The following is a 22672-nucleotide window of genomic DNA, read 5'->3' on the forward strand; positions in this document are numbered from 1 at the left end:
CCTGAAACTGACGGGTACGTCTTTAACTCCTCCAGTTTAAAGGCGTTTTATCTTTGCTGAGCATGAGGAATTTTTTGGTTTTGGTGGGGATTTTTGGGTCTTATTTGGGAGAATATTTGGAAGCAGGATGTTTATTTCAGACCAGTGGGCCAGGCAGTAGAAAACTCACACTCTCTTCATCTTTGGGTTTCACTTACTGTAGCTCTGATCTAGAATATTCCCTGTTCCTGTGCAGTGAGCAGCACTCGAGACTGTTTACACACCAGGTGAACAGGATACGGATAAGCTGGCCTTTGTCGAACGACTTGTCCCACCACTTAGTGTGCGAGTGGAAGCTGGGAGGGCTGACCCCACAGGTGAGCCACTGTATGATTCAAAGACACAGAGACCCCTGACTTCAGCAATTGAACACACACACACACACACACACACACACACACACACACACACACGGAATTCCTCCAGTCCCTGTGGAAGAAGCCCTGGCTTCCATTTCCACCTGTCCCCGCTGGCTCACATGACATCTCCCATTTAATTGCCCTTTAAACTGCTTTATGGCTTTATGGCAGCCTATAAAAGGTGATTTCCAAATCTGACAAGCCCTGAAAAGCTGAAGGGGACAGTTCTCCAGGAGCTGTAATCACAAAATCTGTAGCTGCTCCCTGCGGAGCTCAGCCTTCCGGGGAGAGGAAGGGAGACAGCCGGGGGGCCCAGCCTGCGCCATGGGGCGATACTCCGGGAGGAGCTTCCGTCTGGTCTTCATGTGCGTGGTGAGCATCCTCCTGTTCGTGATGGAGCTGGCGATCGCCCACATCGGTAACTCCCTGTCCTTGGCCTCGGACGCCTTCGCCGTCCTCTCCCACATCCTGTCCATGGTCATAGGCCTGTTCAGCCTGCGGGCCAGCGGCATCACTCGGCACAGGAAGAGCACGTTCGGCTTCCTGCGGGCCGACGTGGTGGGAGCCTTCGGCAACTCCATTTTCGCCGTGGCGCTGATGTTTAGCATCCTGGTGGAGGCCATCAAGAGGTACATCAACCCCCAGAAGACGGAGGAGCCGCTGCTGGTTCTCAGTGCTGGGATCATCGGGCTGTTCTTCAACGTGCTCAACTATGTCATCCTGGACTGCTGCTACTGCTCGGCGCACCGGCCCCAGGGGGATGCGGGCACAGGTAAGCGCGGTCCTGGGGGGCGAGGGGGGCGAGGGGGCTCGTCTGAAGGGGCCTGATCCACTTGGATCGGCCTCTTGTCCCCATGACTTTGCCAGAGTCCCCTCCTGTCCGAGGTTCCTTGTGAGCTGAGTGGCAGCGGGCCACTTCCATCCTGAGGGTCTTCTTTCACTTTGGGTGACAGGGATTGAGAAAGTGGCCAGGCAGGTAGAGAGAGTGTGGAAAGGTGCCAACTGGCGCCACAGAGGAGCCATTTGAAAGAAAGCGGATGTGCCGTTGAAAACAGTCTCCTTTAATGAGTTGATTTTGTTTACCCAGGTATGGTGTGGCTCTGTTTGAGTTTAAAAATATTTTATTGTCCTCATAAAATATGTTAAAAAAAACTAAAAATACTGGACTATTTAACCAGCTCTGGCCCAGCAAAGTATTGACCAATTGGCTAGGATGGTAAACACTTAGGAATATATTCAAGGAATGTTAAATAAAATGGGGAAGGGAAGAAGGAGATGATCAGTAAACTTCGTTCTTTTTTGGATGGAAATATTTCTGTGTTTATTGTATAAACCTGTCCTGTTTGAGAAAAGGGGAAACTGTATACATGAGTCTTTGAGGGGGGTTAAGTGTGGGTACCCAGCTTATCAGATCATCTGTCAAAAGATGAAATTTTAAATCTTGGAAGAGAACAGTAAATCTAAAGCAATCCACAAGATCAATCATTAGATGGAACTATGTTTGTTATTGCCATAAGAGGAATTCTTTTAAAATATATACTAAAAGCTCTGGCAGAAGAGAAATTTCCAGGGCCTTTTTAAGGAGTCCTTTTGCGTGCACAGACCAGGTTCAAGTCTCGGCTCTACCACATGGCAGTGGTCGAGTTTCTTTACCAGCTTGTGTGCCCACCCGTCATGTGGAGGTAGCAGAACTAAATTAGATCCTGAGCGTTTTGCACTTAATAGGCACTTGGTAAAGAAGAGCTATTGTTTTTCTAGAAATCACAGTGCAGGCCTTTGAATTATATGATAATCCAGCAACACTGAGTTCTAGTGGTTCACCTGGATTTTAAGAAATGTCAGCATTTCCCTTACTGGATGCTGATCAGTTTTCTCTCACTAACTGGGGAGCCCGAGTCTACTTTGCATTTTTTATTGTATTCCTCCTGCATTTGCCACTACTGTAAATTATGTCAGCTGGGTCCAGTCCTTTATCCCATCTGTCTAAATTTTCCCATTGGTAGAGTGCATGTTTTGAGAGCACCTATAGTATGTGTTAAGTATACAAGGGAACAAATGAGAAACTAGAGTCTGTATCTTTGTGCAAGTTAAGGCATCAACTAGGGCCTCATCTTATTAGTTAACATGAGACCCTATGCCTCGTTTACATCAGCCGTCCTAAGAATTACTACTTGAGGTTCCACATCATAAAGTTCACATTACATATATATTTATATACACATTTTTATATATATTTACATATATATGTATATATTTCAAGTGCTTCATATAGACAATGGAACTGTCACCATTATGCTTTTAGTTCTGATTTTGTCTTTCCTCTTGACATATTTACCTATACATAGCAAAAAGCAATTTAGGCAAAGAGTTTGACTCTTTGGTCAACAGGAAAATTGGTAGGCAACCGTAGTTCTGTTTTTATAAATTGGATCATTACTGGATAGGTCTTGGTTCGGCTCTTGTCTGTGTTCCTGCTAAGATAACAACAAGAGGCTGAAGGCAAATGTTTCACCCAGACCATATGGGTTTCCACTGTCTTAATTCCAGAGCATCTGTCTCCTTTTGAAGTGTCTGATGCTATGTGGATAGTGGTCTACTTTACATGACTAAGTACAGCAAGTGCTCCACACAGAGCTAGTGCTGTAAGAACCCCGTTCTGTGTCCACACTGTCATTTTAGTAGCTTTAGGTATTGCTGAATTTTTCTGTTAGGAATTTTAGAGTGTTTAAAACCTCCAAGTAATTTTAGGATAGCTACTTGCTTTTTAACACTTATATCTCGAGTTATATATTTGTCACTTTTACCAAAACATACATTTCGATATTCTTTTAATCACCTAAGTAAGCTCACAGTAAAGAGCAAATATTTGCGTTGGAAGGATCTCGAAAACTGACCTGAACCCAACTTCAATTGTCTTCTATTCCAAGAAGAAATGTAATTAATCCATATATACTGATTTATACCAGGAGGTTTAAAGTATGAGGGAAAATTTATTCTTGACCTCAAAAGGTTAAATCTAAACTTAGGATAAAGAACATACATGTGTCTGAAGTCCTAGCTTGGAGCATTTTGAACATATATGTGTCTGAAATCTCAGCTAGAGAGCTGCAGTGCCTCCTGGTTGAGTGATCAGAGTCAGGTAACCGTCATTTCTGTGGAAGCCTGTGGCGAGGGAGAGTTTTGGACCTCACAAGCCTTCAGCCTCCCCTGCTTCTGTGGATCTTTTGTGTGCCCTCCTTTACCTATATGCTGTAGGAGTTGATGACGCCAGTTATATTTTATGTCTGAGATCCTAGAAAAGTAAAAAATAAGGCCACCAACTTTAAATTAAATATTAACAACACAGGTGGATATACCGTTAAGACTTTAAACATCCCTGGGACTCGTGGAGTAGATTCATTGGAGAATCAGACAGACGAGCCAGACATTTTTAAAAACACCTGGGAGGAAAGACTGTCTGGACGATTTAGCTGCGATGAGGGAGCCTGGAGGCCTTAGACCAATATCTAGTCAGCGTGAGTTCACCCCTCCTGACATGAAAAAGTGATGGCGAAGCACGTGTTTGGGGCTAAAGTGGAGGCAAAATGAAAAAAGCAAAAATTACAAGCACGAAAGAAAAAAAACAAACGAAATAGATTTAAAGTCCAGAGTTTGGATGGCTCTGAGTGTACGTCTGGGGAAAGGGCAGGGAAGGGGCAGCCACATTCCTGGGCTTCAGACCCCGGGAAAGGCGCGGCCCCACTGTTTTCTTTCTCTGGGCCTGGGGACTAAATATGCTTCATTTCTATGTTTTTTTCCTCATTTACTTTGTTCCGTTTTCCTCGACTTTCCCATTATCTTTTGTGTTTATATTTTATTTTTGATAATTTTTCAGTCTTGGGTTTTCTTTCAAATGTCACTGAGAGATCTCTCCGTGCCTTTGACTTGCCCTTGAACAGATATCTTGCTGTGCATTGGCCTTTATTTTAAAAGGAAAATATGTGTGCAGCTCTGTCTAGGATAGAGCAGGCTTCCCATTTATCTAATTTAGAAATGACAAACTGACATCTGAAATATCTGCTTATTATTTCAAATTTTTTAATTTTTTTTTGACGAAACGCCTTTCCTTCCATTTTGTTTAAATTACTTTTGTTTTGATTTTCAGTCGTGCTCCCTTTCTTTCTGTCCGTGTCTGATAAACACATTGCACCCCTTACCGGGGAGTGACATTTACAGTACTCCTGCCTGCTACAGAGTTTAGAAATTTCCATGACATTCTAGGCTCCAGATTTTCTCTTTTTTTTAAATATGTTTTTGTTGATTTTGGAGAGCGAAACATTGACCGGCTGCCTCCTGCACGCCCCCTACTGGGGATCGAGCCCCAACCTGCATGTGCCTCACCGGCAGCCTCAGCAGGTTCCTGAGCTGAGCTGAGCTGTTGGGGTGCTGGCAGTGAACCCTGTGGCTGCCTTATGCCCCTCTAGAGATGCTGCCTTTCCACAGCTGCCTGTCGTGGCCCTGAGTGGCGTGTCCTGTGTCACCCTGCGCAGCCATCTGTTCGGGAGCTGGGGAGATGCTTCGGTGTTTTGCTTCTTTGGTGTCCACTGAGGAGGGCTCGGTTAGGTGGTTAATGTTTAATGGTTTAATCAGGTTCTTAACGTGGTTTCCTTCCTTCTGTATCACACGGAAAGCTGGCGTTCCTCTTGTACTTTTTCCCTTGGCCTTTTCATGGTTTTCTGGGTCAGACATTTGTTGTCCAGCTTGGGCTTTTTGTTGTTGTTATCACAGTGAGAGAAATGAAGTCAGTGTTGGGTGAGCCTGCCAACCGCAGCTGTGGTCCAAACACATCTTGTCCGCTCTCACCTCTCTGAGTTGGACCATCTCACTCGAAAGGCATTTTCCTGCTAAACCAAAAGGAGAACCATTGCATTCTTTCCTCGGCCTCCCTGCCCCTTCCTGGAGTCCTGGAGTCCTAACTCTGTTTCTTGACCTATTTCCACGGGACACAGGCAACCCCTCCACCCACAATTACTGTTTTGCTTTGGAGCTCACCCAATAACACCTTAAACGTCTCTGGTAATCATCCTGGGCTTATCCTCTCCAATAATTCCAAATTTTATGGAGACTGCGGGCCTTCACATAGTAGTTTCCAGTTCCGCTTGTTGCATAAGAACCCCCCACAAATTAGTGGAATAAAACAAGCATTTTCTGACATCTGGGATTCTGTGGGCTGGAATTTGGAAAGGTCACAGTGTGCTCCACGGTGTTGGGAGCTCAGCTGGGAGGACCCAAAGGCTGGGTGACCGGATGGCAGGAGGCTGCAGCATCCGAAGTTTCCTGGGCTGAAGGTCTCCATGTCTAGGACAGCTGGCTGGATTGCCTACATGCGACCTCTCCCTGTGGCCTCAGGACATCATGTGTGATGGCTCAGTTTCCAACCTGAGCATTCATTCAAACAAGGTAGACGGCCCAGTACCTTTTCTGGCCCAACCTCCAAGTCTCTGGATTACAAACCAAAGAAAAGATAGAGGGAATGTCAAGCCCACACAGACCCCACTTCTGGCTGGAAGGAACATCAAGGTCACTTGTAGAAGAACATGTGAGCCAGCAGACATCGCTATGGCCAGATAGTAGATAATCTGCAGGTAGTGGCTCCTTCCCTTAACTTCTGGCTCTCATCTCTGGAAACAGCAATCGGCACAGTGTGCCCTCCAGCTACAAGTCATACAGAATATACTCGCTGCTCCCCAAGACCCTAAAGTCTCATCCCCTGGGCATTAGCTTCACCTCCAGGATCCCGTCACCTTACTCAGCGCCAGGTGAATGAGGCTCTGTGAGTGCAGCTCCCCAGGGGCAGCTCGAGTGTCTTCCTTCCACCCGAAGATCTGTGAGCTAAAGGAGCAGAGGACCTGCTCTCCACACACCCAACACACAAGGTGGGACAGACACAGGAAACTGCCGCATTCCCCAGTGGCTTTTATTTTGCAGAGTGTTCACAGCTCTAAGGGGATGACTTTCATAGCTCCATGGATCTGCTTTCCTGTAGTGGTGGTTGGGGTGCGCGTTCCAGATCTCAGGCAGCTGTTTGACGTCTTGCCTTCCTGTCTCTGATAATGTGTCTCCATCCAGCCCCTGATCACATCTAATCTAATCTAATCTTTAAGAATATTTAGGTATGTGTGTGTTTCCTTCCCTCCTTCCTCCCTCCCTCCCTTTCTTGCATCCCTCTAGCCTCAGGAAAACTGTCTCTTCCTCCAGCTCAATCTGTCTGTTGTTTCTGATTGCAAACTACTCTCCCTTTCCTCATTTTCTTTGCACAGTTAAGACTGAAGCACGTAGTAAAATCCAGTCTTAAAAACTCACACTTGCGGAGGCCGATGAAAACAGCCCGCTGTCTGTAACAACAACACCCATTTTTCTGCGGATAGCACAGAAGAATTGCCTGCGACGATCTGCCAAGGTCAGGCTACTGCCTGGCTCACCCTTACTGGAGCCTTAAAACCAGCAGCTTGTGCCCGGGTCTTACAGGAAGCATCAATCTCCATGTGTTACTTTGGCCTCTAGCTTCTCACCTTTATCTTCTCAAGGTTCCTGCCAACTCACCAGTATGCTAGGGCTTTAGGGACTCATAAATAATACAGGGTGGGGCCAAAGTAGGTCTCTAGTAGTTCGTATGGGAAATAATACAGTAATTAATAAATAATAATACGAGAATAAACTGTGTTTCGAATACTTACCACTATTTTTCTGCCCACCTTGTACTCTTTCCTTACTCTCCTGAGTTTGGAAGCAATCGATCGGTAAGATATAGACGCCAGTTGAACGTAAAATATCAATTTTATTGCAGATATTGAAGGCTACGGCTTAGGTGTGTAGCAGGAAAGAGCTTTTCAATAGTTCATCCAGAATTAAGCTCACCCAGTCCCAGACCTCCCTACACAGAGCAGAACTGCCTGACTTAGTTGCCCTCATGTACGCACTGACCAGGGTTTCAGGTCTTGATAGGAAGACAGATCTGAAACAACAAAACAAAAACCCAGAAGAGTTGAGCTAAGCATGCTCTGCTCTCTCTCCCATGCTTACGAACCTGAGTGGTTACCATGCCTCTGGCAAGAGTCCGGGAAGTGACAGAAAGAGGCCAGGAGTGTTACTCCTGCAGAGGTTCCCTTGTAGAAGCGTGAGCTTAGGGAGTGGAGGGTCTTCTTAACACATACAAAACTGAGCTGGCCCTGGCCGGTGTGGCTCAGTAGGGTGAGCATCATCTCCTGCACCAAGAGGCCGATGGTTCAGTTCCCTGTCAGGGCAATGCCCAGGCTTCGGGCCCCATCCCCAGTAGGGGGCTTGCAGGAGGCAGCTGGCCAGTGTTTCTCTCTCATCATCAGTGTTTCTCTCTATTCCTCTCCCTTCCTCTCTAAAATAAAGAAAAAGATTTAAAAGAAGAAAGAAACGGACAGGAAGGGCAGGGCCAGTGACCGTGGGACGCCACTATCTACTGAAGACGCCATGCAGGGCCTTCCACGTGTCTTCTCCTTTGAGTCTCGGGACCACTGCATCCCCTCTACCTGCAGCCTCTAGATAAGAGCACAGACCTCAGAGAACTGAAGTGACCTGCCCAGCTGCTAGTAACCGACAGAGCCAGGATTAGACCCCAGACCCGAGAGGCTCCAAAACCTACGTCTCTCCATGACATAACCCTGAATAATTATTTAACCAGCGCTTTTGGCAGGTAAAGGTAAAGGTATTTGCTTACAGGTTTTACTTTAACCCTCCCTGGCCCCCACACACAGTTATTCCCACAATTTCTAAGGTAAATGGCCTTTCTCATTTTCACATGGTCTAGAAATGAAGGTGAGTCTCTAGCAGTGAAGAAATCTGCTTCATGTGAGATTGTTTCTGCTCTAAATAAAGAGCATGGGGAAGCTTTTTGTAAATTATTAATTGATATAGGGCTTAATGTACCCCTGAAACTATTACTAGGTTTAGAATCAGCATCGAGGGGTGTTCCTCTGTTTCTTGTAACGTCTAGTGCTTTTTGCTCCCATTTGAACTGGAAATGGTTTGAAGCTGAGTTTTACTTTTTTCTCCTGTTCACCAAGCAGGAGTCCCACCCCCAACAGGATCAGTAAGTGGCGAGGAATTTGGGGTGATAAATGTTTCTTAAGTTCCCAGTTCTGCCCGGAATCCTTTCTCCGGTTCCTCCCAAAGCCATATCCCCTGTCATTTGCTTGCTCTCACTCTCTCTCCCCTCCCTCTCTGACCCCACACATAGCGCCTCCCCGTGACCGAGTGTCTGGATGTGCCCTTGGGATCTGGGGACCGCGAGGAGCATGCAGACCAGAACCCAGACAACATGACATCGCTCGGTACTGTCAAACCTATCAGACAGCCCAAACTCATCGACTCTGGTGCAATATAAAAATCAATGTCATGCCCTGGCCAGTTTGGCTCAGAGGTTAGAGCGTCGGCCTGCAGACTGAAGGGTCCAGGGTTCGATTCCGGCCAAGGGCACGTACCTTGGTTGCAGGCTCAATCCCCGGCCCTGGCCTGGACGCGTGCGGGAAGCAACCAGTTGATGTGTCTCTCTCAGTTTGACGTTTCCCTCTCTCCCTTCCACTCTCTCTGAAAAGCAATGGAAAAAATATCCTCGGGTGAGGGTTAGAAAACAAAACAAAAGCACAAAAAGCAATGTCATTCTTTTACACCGTGCACTCAACAGTTACCAACTGGGCTCCTGTACTTTGTATATGTTGAAGCATTATAATTCAGACTAAACCTCCTACCTTAGTCCATTCAGTCTCATTTAACAAACTGCCACAGTCCGAGTGGCTTATAAACAAAATCATTTATTTCTCACAGCTCTGGAGGCTGGAAGTCCAAGATCAGGGCCTGGTGAGGGCTCTTTTCTGGGTTCATAGCCAGAGCCATCTCGGTGTCCACACATGACAGAAGGCGTGTGGGGAGCTCTGAGGGATCCCTTTCATAAGAGCACAAATTCCATTCACAAGAATTCCACTCCCATGACCTAATCATCCTACCCCCATGGTCCCACTTCCTAATACCATCATCTGTGGGGGTTAGAATTTCAACATACGGATTGGGGACACCTACAAACATTCAGACCACAGCACTTCTCTCCTGGTTGCAGGCACTCAAACATATCCTATGTCTGTGAAAGTTTCACTACTCCTTAAATTAAGTTGCTAGCTTGGGGAGCCTCTACCTTCGAGGCTCTTTTGGCTGGTCTGTAATCAAATAGACATGAGACAGATTAGCAAGAGAAAACCAGCAAGTTTAATTACATATGTATGGAAATTCCACATGCATGAGGGAGTCAGAGACCCCCAGATGCAGGAGAGGGTCAAAGACAGAAAGGGAAGGTGAGGTGTATATGACATGCTGAGCTAACGGTCACCTTGGGCTTCAGAGGGGAGGAAGGTCATTGCAGGACCATAAGAAGAGCAGATGCTCAGTAATTAGAAATTTGTCCTGCTCTATAGATAGGTCAGAAGAGCTTATCCGTGATAATCTCATTATGAGCAAGATCCCTAAATCAAGTTCTAAGTAGTTAAAGGGGGGCAGAAGTTTCTCTGGATCCTACAGGGTCTTGGTTGCCTTTAGCTCAAAACAATCCACACACCACAGAGGCACGTTTGGGGCTGATTTATGCTGAACCCAAACAAGACAAATCCTTAAATGTGTATTTTTCTCTAAAAGTGACCCTATGTGAATCCTTTGGTGAAGAGAAATAGTTCCCTCTTCCTAAACTTGGATTTACACGTCAAAGTGGTGGTTATTTCCTTGTCTACATTGCTTGAGCCTCTCTTAAGGACCTGGTACTACACTAAGTACAATTTATGTAACTTCCTCACTTAAGTCTCACGACAGCCCCATGAGATACATCCTATTATTACCCTCAGTTCGCAGGTGAGGAAGAGGGGGTGTGAGAACCGAGTAACAGAGCTACGATTTGGCTCCGAGTCTGTCTGACTCCAAAGCTCATAAATTATTAACTGCTATGCTAGTCTGCCTTTCGAGTTTTCCTGAAGTGGGTGCAAAATTAAAATGATCCAGAGTCGGGTCTTTTCTCAGTAAGCAAGTTGTATTATTAGATGTTATGGAGGGACTGGTGTTCTTACCGCTTCCTGGACTAGTGCTGGGAGCAGACGTGCCACTTTGCTGTAAGAACAAGCGGCGTGTGGGGAGATCGTGGAGGTGCCACTGGGCAGGTGACGGGCACAGATCTGCACTCATGAGAGCTGCCTCCTAAGTGGCTGCAACTCGCAGTGCTGCTGAGCCTCCCCGCCTATCAGCAGCCCATTCAAATGGTCTTGACCATGACCTCACCTTTCTCTTTCATGTCTCATGCCTCAGTCATGAAAAAGGGGGTCCCCACAAGTAAAGAAGCTCTTAAAGTCAATGTATTCTAAAAAAGACATAAGAAACGCTTCCTTTTGGGTACAAAAAGAACCTCTGTGTCACAAAGTGTTACAAATATACATCTTATATAAATTTACCAAATCATAGTTTTATACAGATATTTATATTATAGTATATATACACTTATATATGAATATTTATGTATAGTCTTATAAAATATAAAGATATATATTTCTATATAATTTTATATATAAAATCAGAGTGAGTTAATTAAAACATTTTTCTTAAGTGCATTTTGTTGACACCCTTGGCCTTTCTTAAAGTCAAGAGCTAGGCCCTGGGCAGGCACCGCAGACAGAGCTCCCTCCGTGGTCCCCCAGTCAGTGGCTTTCTAGTTCCCTCAATAGCCCTCCTGGGGCAATGACATAATTCTTATTATCGGCCCAGATACACTTCTGCTGACCTCAGGTTTTTCGCTCAGCTGTGAATGACAGAGAAGCGCAATCAGCAGGGAATGCCTTAGCTTTCCCCTCTCTCTGGACTGTTCTGCGTGCTGTCCTGTTGCATGTTTCAGAGGTTTCTTAGTTTGAAAACAGCATAAGCCAGAAACGGGAAGGGAGTGGCGCCTGGCTCACCTTTTTGTGTGTTAGAGTGTGTCACCTGTGATCCCATGGTAATTCTGTTACATGTGTTAGTAATAGTACTAACACGCTAACAATAATGTGAGGACCTCTGGACCTGTGCCCTCCCCTCCGCCTGCCCAGGCTCTTCCTCCTCACCTTGCGCCTTCATTTCTTCCTGCCAGCTTTTATGGTTTTTAATAAGCAGCTAACATTTATGGAGTGTCTCCTGTGTGCCTGGCACTGTTATAATCACTTTACAACCTATTAACCCATTTAATCCTATTATTTACTCTCTTTTTTTTTTTTTTTCCAGTGACAGAGGAAACTTTCTAGCACAATTGTGATGCAGCACAGCTGTGAAAACAGCACAGTTGTGAGGTGACCCCGGGGCCAGGCCCCTCTCTGGCTGGACAGCTGCGCCCTGCTCCTCGTCCGGCCTGTGCCACCTTGCGCCAGGGAGGCATCTTGGGTGTTTCAGCTCAGCCAGGGAGATGCAACGTTCAATCTTCCCTGGAAAGAGAAAGTGGGCTCCCAGAGCGGAGGGGAGCTGGCTTATATGGACAAAAGTCCACACTCCTGGTCCCTGATTGGCCTGTCCTCATGCAAACGAGGACTCCAAATCCTTGCAGTCTGATTGGCCCAAAAGGCAGTGTCGCCTTGATTGCTCAGATTAAAGCTGCTCTCATTGGTCGAAGCTGTGGAAATCCGATTGGCTGGGGACAGCCTCAGTCCCACTAGTTGAAGCAGAATTCCAGGCTCCTCTATCAGGGCTGACCCAGCTCCAGAAACAGTGCGGGTAGGTGCCCGGTGCAGGCTTCTCCCTGAAGCGCAGTTTGCATGAGAGGCTGTTTCTGTGTAGAAATGGCTGCTAGGCTCTGTTTGGGGGGTTTTTGTTTGTTTTTTAATTTTAGCCCAGTTAACCACCAGGACCCCCTTGTAGGTGTCCTATCCTCAGGGTTCACACTTTCTTATTTTGTTTAATGTCTGTCTCACCCGCTCTAGAATGTAGGATCCATGAGGGCAGGGATTTTTGTCTGTTTGGTTCGAGACTGTAACCTCTGCACCTAGATACTTACTCCCTTTTAATAGCAGTGAAAACTGGCTCAGATACTTAAGGATCTTGTGCCAGGCCACACATCTCCAAAACGTTCATCTCTTTACTTCTTTTTAATTATTGACCATTTAAATACTGATTTTTAGAGAATGCTCCAAAGGATCAATTTCCTCAAGTTCCCTGTGCAGAGATGTTTTCCCGGCGGTGGGGAGGTTTACCTGGTAAAAGGTAAATGAATGGGGCTAGGATTAGAATGTTCTGTTAATGGATTCTGTGCTTTCTTTGAGTGAGACGTTTTTGGTCATTTTCAAGCCAAAAAGCAATGTGGTTTGGCAGGAATGGTTCAGGTTCATGGGTTGGGGATGGCCAGGGAGGGGGAGCGTGGATAGAAATCACCAGACTTCACCTTCAGATCCTTTTTGGAACGAGACACATTTATACAAAGCCAAACCAATAAAGAAACCACAAGGGCTCCCCCACCTCACTCCCTAAACTGACCAAGAGTAAACACGAGTCTCCAAAGGTCCCTCCCGGGCCTCTCCCGCAGTCCTGGAGACAGTTCTCTTCAGGATAACCTTTACTTGGAACAGATCCTTTTGTCAACAGGAACGACTCTTTGGAATAAACCTTCATGGAGGTCAGTGGATTGACCTATGAGCGTCAGGTCATAGGGAGAGCAGGATATTCTCTGCAGTGGAGACTGATACAAGTACACAGAACAGCCCTGCCCTGGCTTCTCTGGTGGCCAAGGGACTCGTGCCTCCCACAGAGAACTGCATTTCTGGGTGCTGGGTGGCAGTACCATGCTTACCAAAGCGTGGTCAGGGCTCTCCTCCAGGGCTGCCTGTAGTTCACCTGGGAGAGGAGGCCTTGTGAATGAAGATCCTACAGGGCGGAGGAGGCAGGGATGACACTGCCCAGAGGAGGTGACAGACATGATCATATGTCCTTTCTGGGGCTGTGAGCAAGCAGAGGGCAAAGTAGTTATACCAAGGGTGGCCATGGGGTGGGAGCGCAGAGAGGGGGCAGCTGAGACCTCACCAGCCAGAAAGCAGGAATCGCCCTGAAGGGCAGGGTTGGCCAGGCTCGTGCCCCAGGCCTTGCCTCCTAATGGGAAATCTATAATGCAAGCAGCCTGCGGGCACGTAGGCCAGGGTGTCCCTGTCCATTAGAGCGATCACACCCACAGCTGTCAGGGCCCTTATCACGAAGGGTCAACAGTCAGGGCTTTGGTGATGGAAGGGACTGGAGAAGCCAGTGAGAGGTGGTGGGGGGGGTCCCACCGGGTGTGTGTGTGTGGGGGGGGGTCTGGGAGAAGTGGCATCCAGATGAGTGGCATCCAGACACGCCCCCTCTTCTCTGCAACTCCCCGCTGTGTCCAGGTCTGACCTAGAGGGACAGACACGGGCTCCTGGGCGCCAGCCAAGGGAGGCCCGGGGCAGGAGGGGGGGGAAAGGCCACCCCGGGAGGGAGGGAGGCGGCGTAAGGTCTCTGTAGATACGGCCGCCGCCCGGCCCACTCCTTTAGACTCTGGCCGTGCGGGGCCGGGCGCGCTGCCTCCGCCTTATAAAGAGCCGGGCGCCCGGCGGCGGGGAGGCCCGGAGGCGGGTTCGGGGCTCGGCCGAGTCGGGGTCGGGGGCGCCACCTGTCGCCGCGGCCGGGCCGCGCGCCGCGGGACCATGGGCCGCTACTCGGGCAAGACGTGCCGCCTGCTCTTCATGCTCGCGCTCACGGTCGTCTTCTTCGTGGCCGAGCTGGTGTCGGGCTACCTGGGCAACTCGATCGCGCTCATCTCCGACTCGTTCAACATGCTGTCGGACCTGATCTCGCTGTGCGTGGGGCTGGGCACGGGCTACATCGCGCGCCGCGCCCCCCGCGGCTCGCGGGCCACGTACGGCTACGGGCGCGCCGAGGCGGTGGGCGCGCTCTGCAACGCCGTGTTCCTCACCGCGCTCTGCTTCACCATCTTCGTGGAGGCGGCGCTGCGCCTGGGGCGGCCCGAGCGCATCGACGACCCCGAGCTGGTGCTCATCGTGGGCGCGCTGGGGCTGGCGGTCAACGTGGTGGGGCTGCTGGTCTTCCAGGACTGCGGCGCCTGCTTCGCCGGCTGTCGCCGCGCCCGCCGCCGCCCGCCGCAGGTGGCCCGGGGCGGCGCTCTCGGGGGGCCGCAGGGTGCGGGCGCCCGCACGGCCCCCGGCCCCGACTCGGCGGCGGGGACCCCGGGGAAGACGGCGGAGAAGGGGGCGGCCGTGCTGGAGAACGTAGCAGGTGCCTTTCGGGAGCATCCTCCCCCGCCCTGCGCGCTCCCCTCCCCTCCCCTCTCCTCCCCTGCGCGCTCCCCTCCCCTCCCCCGCCCTGCGCGCTCCCCTCCCCTCCCCTCTCCTCCCCTGCGCGCTCCCCTCTCCTCCCCTCCCCTCCTCTGGGCGCTCCCCACCCCTCCCCCGCCCTGCGCGCTCCCCTCTCCTCCCCTCTCCTCCCCTGCGCGCTCCCCTCTCCTCCCCTCCCCTGCGCGCTCCCCTCCCCTCCCCCTCCCGGTGCGCTCCCCTCTCCTCCCCTCTCCTCCCCTGCGCGCTCCCCTCTCCTCCCCTCTCCTCCCCTGCGCGCTCCCCTCTCCTCCCCTCCCCTGCGCGCTCCCCTCCCCTCCCCCTCCCGGTGCGCTCCCCTCTCCTCCCCTCTCCTCCCCTGCGCGCTCCCCTCTCCTCCCCTCTCCTCCCCTGCGCGCTCCCCTCTCCTCCCCTCTCCTCCCCTCTCCTCCCCTGCGCGCTCCCCTCCCCTCCCCCGCCCGGCGCGCTCCCCGCCTCCCCTTTCCACGCCCCCTTCCCCTTCCTCGCTGCTTAAAAAAAAAAATCGCAGATCAGATCCAGTTCCTCTGCAGTCCCGCCTCGGTCCCCTTCTGCGAACTCTATATATTCCCCACGATTTTTTTTTTATTTTTTATTTTAAAAAAATTTTTGCTCCTGCACCCTGGGTCCGCTTTGCGAGGGATCCCTTCCCCCTCTCCTTTCCGTCCAGGAGTATCGATTCCCTTGGAAATCAGTTATTATTGGGCAACAGATACCACTCCCCACTCCTCCCCACTGTCGTCCCCCTCCCCATCCGCCTCGCCCCCCGCTGTCTTCAGATGCGCTTTTTTTCCTGCCCTTCCTCCTTGGCCCATCCATCTGCTCCCCTGGGACTTACGCGTTTTGGGGTGGAGATGAGCTCCCCCCCTCGCCCCTGGGTGCTGTAGCTGTGTGGAGGTGTGAATGAAGTCCAAAGGTGGAGCCCAGGGCTCAGGGCAAGGCCGCAGCCTGGGCTGTTCCTGGCTCTGGGCCTGGGGTGTGAGTGTGTCTGTGTGTCTGTGTGTGTATGCAGGTGGGGGCGCCTGATAAGCTGGGAGGAATTCGAAATAACAAACCTTGTTTTTGAGACCACTGGTTCTTTTCGTTTGTAGAACTTATGCACAACACAGGGTTTCTTCTTTGAATGCAGGTGATACCCTGAACGCCCAGCACGAGCCCGAAGAAGCCATGAGAAAGGAGAAAAAGTCGGAAGCCCTGAATATCAGAGGTAGGGTTGCCTTTGGGTCCCTTGGAAGGAAACCCTTTTTCAGGGATACACGTGGGCGGCGCTGTGCTCCCCGGCTTTCTGTGTGCCTTTGAACCAGGTGTGCGAGGAAGGAGGCAGGCTCCGGGCGTAGACTCTGACCCCGTCTCTTGCCTCATCGCCGCATTGATTCCGAGGGAGACACTCATTGCTAATGACTGACCCTTGGTCATTTAGAGCCACCCGGATGCCTCCTGCTCGGGAGCCCCGCTGGTCGGTGGCACGTTCCCGTTTCTCTTGATTTTGCCCACCTGTGGATATGACTAACCTAAAATTCAGCCTATTTTTATTTTTAAAAAAAATATATACTTTTTTGCCCGGCCGGGCGTGGCTCAGTGGTTAAGCATCGACCTAGGATCCAGGCGATCAGGGTTCAATTCCTGGTCAGGGCACATGCCTGGGTTGCGGGCTGCAGCGATCAATGACTTTCTCATCATTGATGTTTCTATCTCTCTCTCTCCCTCTCCTTTCCTCTCTCTGAAATCAATAAAGATATATTTAAAATATATATATATATATATATATATACTTTTTGATTTCAGAGAGAGGGAGGGAGAGAGAGAGAGAGAGAGAGGAACATCAATGATGCAAGAGTCATTGATCGGCCACCTCCTGCATCCCCCTGCTGGGGATCGAGCCCGAAACCTGGGCGTGTGTCCTGACTGGGAATCGAACCGAGATCTCCTGCATCCTAGGGTGATGCTCAACTGCTGAGTATGACCCTGACCCTCTCGCTATTTATGGTCTAGAGGAGGAGACCATCAGAGGGTATCGGACTCTCTCAGGCAGTGAAAATGACTCGAAGGGCGTGTAGGAAATACCTGGTCTTCCTATTTTTATGGTGGCATTTTGCACGGCCCTGGAGAGGTTAAACCTTCGATCTTCAGTTTCTCCTGGGGACACAAGGGGTGTAGCCCCAACGTTTTGAATTTCCTTTGGTGGCTCGGGACAGGGGTGGGGGATGCGGTTCTGTTTTCTGCAAAGATGCCATTTTTTTTTTTTTTTAATTAGAATCCGTCCTGCTGTCCTAACCCAAAAGAAAACAAAAAGCAGCGGGTCTTCACGGACGCGGGGCCCCGAGTCACACCGCACCGCGTGGCTCCCGCGCTTGGACCTGTGCGTCAGTGGCCTTGCCTTCCTCCCCACAGGTGTGCTTTTGCACGTGATGGGCGACGCCTTGGGGTCGGTGGTGGTGGTGATCACGGCCACCGTATTCTACATGCTGCCCCTGGACGACCAGGTCCCGTGCAACTGGGAGTGCTACATCGACCCCAGCCTGACGGTCGTCATGGTCGTCATAATTCTGTCCTCCGCCTTCCCGCTCATCAAGGAGACCGCCGTCATTCTGTTGCAGATGGTCCCCAGAGGGGTCAACATGGAAGAGCTGAGTAAGTCAGACGGGTCTGGTCCAGGGCCAGCGTTCTTCCGGAGCAGTAGGGACGCCCGTCGGATGTTTTGTAGCCTAGGGACATGAATCACAGCTCCGAGGACCGAAGGTCCTGTGCGGCCGTGAGCCTGTGACTCACCTGCACAGTGTTTTGAGAACGGAGCGCCCAGGTAGCACCTGTTCCTGGGCTGCCTGCCTTCGTGCCGAGGATTGGTTTTCACTCAAATAAGGCCACTCTGCCGAGATCTCGGTTTTTAGTCTCTTTCTGAAACCTTGAGTCACTTGTGTTTTAGATCCCGCTTTCTAGTGAATTGATTTTTTAAAAAAATATTTTTTATGGATTTTTAGAGAGGAAGGGAGGAGAGAGAGAGAGAGACATTGACCGGCTGCTTCCTGCACCGCCCCCCTTACTGAGGATCGAGCCTGGAAGCCCCAGGCATGTGCCCTGACCAGGAATTGAACCGGCAACCTTTCGGTGCACGGGGTGATGCCCAACCAACTGAGCCACACCGGCCAGGGCTCTAGTTAATTCATTTTTATGGGCACTCAGGTCACTGTGTCTCTTATAACTGTAAAAAGGACAGTATTTAAAATTCAGATCACTCATTGAGATCCTCATTCCATTATAAAATCTGTTTTTTTTATGTGTGCATTACTCAAACAGAAGGTCTCCCTTTAGTTACGTGCATCGGAGGGTAAAAGTTTTAGCAACTTGGTGGAATTTCTGCATGGGACTCAGCCAGACGTTGGTGAGGAACTGAACGTGCCACTTTATTTCTAGTGTTTCTAAATGGAGATTGTGGTTCTGTAGAGAAAGGCGTTCATGCAGATTTGCAGTTGTTCTGCCTACCAGTGAGCCGTGAACATGGAATACAGCCCGGTCCTCTAGGAGGCTGGGAGTTGGAAGAACTCGTTTGTTGACAAGTACCTGAAATCAGATTTAAATGGATGTTAACTCACTGTTTGGCCACGGCCAGACGTTCCCCTTCTGAAGGTGTGACGTGCGGTGTGGCTGCTCTGTCTGTGAAGGTCACTGCCCCCGACAGCCCTCTGTTCAGTAGCAGCATTGGGACCAGTCGCACCGGCCATTGCCATCACCTGTGGCTCCTCCTGCGATCTTTCCCCCAGATGTTCTGTTTGCTTTTTTGGGGGGGCCTCTTCTTTGGCAGCATTGGTTAGTTTACAGTCTCTGAGAGGCAGTTAGGTGTCGAAATAACCAGTCTCCATTTCCTGCACCTGCTCAGCCCAATGCCACAGGCAGATTGGGAGGAGACACTGAGGAGCAGATTATCTATCTATCTCTATCATCTATCTATCTATCTATCTATCTATCTATCTATCTATCTATCTATCTATCTATCTATCTATCTATCTATCTATCATCTATCTATCTATCATCTATCAGTCTATCATCTATCTGTCTATCATCTATCTGTCATCTATCTATCATTTATCTATCTATTATCTATCATCATCTATAGATATATACTTAAAGCAGATACTTAAAAAATAGATAGTAATCACAATACCAACACTTTTATGACACTTATTACATGCTAGGTATTCTAAGTGCTTTACTTAGATGAACTCATTTCCATCCTTGAAATAATCTTGCGAAATACTGTTTTTAATCATTCCTAATGTACAGATGAGGGAACTGAGGCACGCAGGGGCCAGGTAAACTGACCAAGGTCACGCAGGTAGGAAGTGACTAACATTGGATTCAGACTCTAGCTGGCCACAGGGTCTCTGCCCACAATTGCTGTTCAGTACCCTCTCTCTACACACTAATTTGAGACAGCAGGGAAAAAATAGAAAAGGGAAATCTCTCATAACCCGGCCACCCAGAAATTACCACTCAATATTTTTGTATCCATTATTTTTTATCTGTCTAAAAAAAATTTTTTTGGGTGTATATACACTGATTTTTTTTTTTTTAAAGGAAAAAAGATCATGCCATGTGCACCGTGTAACTACTTGTCTTTTTCTCATATCCTTCAATATGCAGCTTAATTTTTCATGGCTGTATTATATTCCATTATAGAATTGATTTAACTATTTCCTCGTGTTTCCCTTTTTTCAGTGATACAGAGAGCGTTGCCCAAACCATTCTTGTATGTAACTGCTTGGGGATTTCCTGTAGGTTAAATCCCTGGTATTAGAATTGCTGATAAAGGTTTTAGGTCCATGCCCCCCAATTATTCCCTTTAGTAAAGGGATCGTGCTTTATATTCCCACCAGCTCAGCAACCCTGGGCGTTTTTTATTGTTGTTGATAAACTTATTTTCTTGAATTGCCCTTTGTGGGCTAACGGTGCTTGGTAGGGGGATTCCGAGGGAGAAAGAAGGTGTCGGGACCTGTACAGGCGGGGCTCCTTGTCGCCCCAGTACCCTCGGTAAATCCATCGTTTTGATCGTTTTGGTGGGGGTGCGTGGGGGCCCGCGCCCCGGGGCAGGGCCCGTTTCACCCTGGCTCTCACGGGGGCTGCCGTCCGCTTGCCTGTTCTAGTGAGTGAGCTGTGCGCCGTGCCCGACGTCAGCAGCGTTCACGACGTGCACGTCTGGGAGCTCATCGGCGGGAAGATCATCGCCACCCTGCACGTCAAGTACCAGAAGGACCGGGGCTGTCAGGACGCCGGGCTGAAGATCCGGGAGATCTTCCACAGAGCGGGCATCCACAGCGTGACCATCCAGTTCGAGAGCGAGGACCCGCCGGAGCCCCTGGAGCAGAAGGACACGCTGTCGCTGTGCAGCTCACCTTGCATCTCCCAGGCCTGTGCCAAGCACCTGTGCTGTCCCCCCCGGGCCCTGCTGCTGGCCCACGTCAACGGCTATGCTGAGCACAACGGCTGTCCCCCTCTGGACATATACCAGAGCCAGGGCCCTGGGAGACCAGAAGTCTCAGAAGTGACCGTTGAGGTGTCCCTGGATGGCCGTGTGAGTGACCGTGGACGGGCTTTTACCAAAACTCAGGAGAACCAATGTTATGTCAACAGCACACATTTTTAACCCGGTACCTGCACATGCAGACTGTATAGACGAGGCACTTTGGACCCACCAGCGTGGCTGCTGGGGAGTTGTGTGGGTTGGAGGCACTGGCCAGCCCCCCCATGTACCCCCTCGGTGGGCAGGGAGGGGTTGGCCGTCTGGGATGTCAGTCGACCGTGTCTCTTAGTTTCCATGGGACTGATGAGATTCCCCGTTAGGATCCGGGATGGCTCACGCTGCTCTTCCAGTTCTGGTTTGCTCATTTATTTTCTGCAGCAAACTGTGCTGGTGTATATATACCAGGGACATGGAAGCCTGGAACTCGGTGACTGTGGACACGGGGCTCAAAGTAGGTTTTTTTTACACCGATTAGAGCGTCTGGCTGACTCTCAGGTGAGCTCAGTGCCAAGGACATCGAAGAGACTTAAGAACCATAATAGCTATTCCCCGCCCCCCCCATTCCAGTGGAAGATTATAAGAGAGGGAAAATAGCAATTTTTTTCTTTGACTTATTTTAGGATAACTGTAAGAGGGATACCTATTAGGGTAGAAAAACTCTCAGAACATTAGAGAAAGTACAGTTTATTGGGGGTAGGGGGTGGGAGGAAGCAGGAGAAGAACGCTATTGGACCATTTCTTTTTGTGAAATGGAAAGAAAATGAATGTTTATTTTCTGCTGTGAACTGGGGTGTTTCAAATGTCTAAATATATAACGTGTTTTTTCTTTTTCACTCGGAAATATAGGAATGTTTCTACATCCTTAAGTATGACACAGGTACTTATATACTGTCTTTCAGAGCCAGTCCGTTGGAACTGTTTTCATTTATTGCTAAATAATGATGTACTTATTTGCCCAAATTTCCTTTGTCTTTTTTTTTAAATAAGATCACATTAATCTATGTAGCATTTACCAGGAAAAAAAAAAAAGCATTTCTGGGATAGAAGAATATATGACATTGAAACTCCTTCCTGCCCCCAAATTAAGTGAGAGTGATTTTTCTTTAATCAGACATATTTAAAAATATTTATTACAGTTGCCAGCTAGTAACTTAATGGAAAAGTGTGTGTCCAAGGTGAGGAATGAGAAGGAATTTCATTGCTGACTTTAATGTGTTTATGTCTATGACCACTTTCCTGTCTCTGACCCATGTTACCAAGTTCAAATACATTTGTTAGAATCTGATTTGGACCCATAACCATACCTGACCTTTGTTAGTATTAGAAAAGCGTCTGTTGTGTATTTAATAAATTGTCCAGGCAACAATATTTTAGTCAGACCAGTCTCAAAATAGGTCTGAGAAAATGGGAGGCACCTCACAAGGGAACTAGAATCTTCTTTGATAAGGTTGCAAAGTTGGCTGGGAGTGACCCCCTCTGAGGCCCTAAGCGCTGAGTGCTGCCCAGGATTCATCAGAAATGCTGGGTTGGAAACAGAAGAAGCACTTACCTTTCTCAGCACAAACACCATTAAAATAATGTGTCTTAGTCTTAAATTCTAAGGCTAACATAAGTAAGGCATGGTCATCAGTAGCATAAAAACTTTTTTTAATCCTTGAAAATCTATTGTCTGAGTTTAAATTGGCCATGAATTAGGTAAATAGAAAAATACCTAAATATCTTTTGTCCTTAGGAGTTTATTGGGCTGGGCTATATATATGCTTATTGCTTAAAAAAAGGTGTTGGGGGTAGAAATATACGACAACATTTTATTTTTAAAATTAAAAGCGTGGCAGGTACTCACACAAAACGGGGGATTCACTGTGAAACTCACCATGGTGATGTGTGGACCCAAATCTCCTAGATGAATGTTGCTTGAAAGGCCTTTCTGGAGCCAAAGAAGAAATTTGCCTCTTACTTCCAAATGCGAAGGTCTAATTTGATTCCACGTCACTCTGCTTTTATTAAGAGGGGAAAATGCTCGTTTTATAATTTTTATTTGTAGTTTTCGGTATAATTTTTAAAGTATTTTTCTGGAAAGGAAATGGCACTTAACTCCACTATAATTAAATCTAACCTCAGAAAAGTATTTTATGAACAGACCAAATCATGGAGTAGAGCCAATGGGAAATAATACCATTTTTTAATAATAGACATTTGCCTGGGCACATTGAGTAATGTCCAAAGACGCTAAGCAAGTGCAATGTTTTTATATCGGGTTCGGGGCCTCACTTCCCATCTGAGGCCCTGTGATGCCTGCTGCGGGTACTTTCACTTGGGTTTCTCTAGCCCCTCAGCTGTCGTGCACTTTAATTCTCCCAAGGAAATGCCAAGAGCTCCTTTGT

The 22672-nt window shown here is 48.7% G+C and overlaps 1 protein-coding gene across 2 annotated transcripts; it reads left to right on the top strand.

Moving 5' to 3' along the window:
- The first annotated feature begins 722 nt into the window (after positions 1 to 722).
- SLC30A10 (solute carrier family 30 member 10) lies at positions 723 to 21109 on the top strand. 2 transcript variants are annotated; one of them, XM_087828866.1, is made up of 4 exons: positions 723 to 1170; positions 15903 to 15980; positions 17165 to 17404; positions 19912 to 21109. In XM_087828866.1, exons 1-4 carry the CDS (start codon positions 723 to 725, stop codon positions 20409 to 20411), a joined length of 1266 nt encoding a protein of 421 aa, XP_087684992.1. In that variant the 3' UTR covers positions 20412 to 21109. The 2 variants fall into 2 exon arrangements, with proteins under 2 accessions (XP_087684992.1, XP_087684991.1); XM_087828865.1 differs by lacking the exon at positions 723 to 1170 and adding an exon at positions 14111 to 14699.
- Positions 21110 to 22672: the final 1563 nt, after the last annotated feature.

Source organism: Miniopterus natalensis, chromosome 21 (genome assembly GCF_054644295.1).
Source record: "Miniopterus natalensis isolate mMinNat1 chromosome 21, mMinNat1.hap1, whole genome shotgun sequence".
In the NCBI taxonomy this organism is placed as follows: Eukaryota; Metazoa; Chordata; class Mammalia; order Chiroptera; family Miniopteridae; genus Miniopterus; species Miniopterus natalensis.

Bases quoted from the DNA above. Each gene is read 5' to 3' on its own strand.
- SLC30A10 (XM_087828865.1), top strand. From the start codon at position 14,111: ATGGGCCGCTACTCGGGCAAGACGTGCCGCCTGCTCTTCATGCTCGCG. The intron at 15,981-17,164 runs GTAGGGTTGCCT...TCCTCCCCACAG, and splicing joins GGAAGCCCTGAATATCAGAG to GTGTGCTTTTGCACGTGATG. The intron at 17,405-19,911 runs GTAAGTCAGACG...TGCCTGTTCTAG, and splicing joins GGTCAACATGGAAGAGCTGA to TGAGTGAGCTGTGCGCCGTG.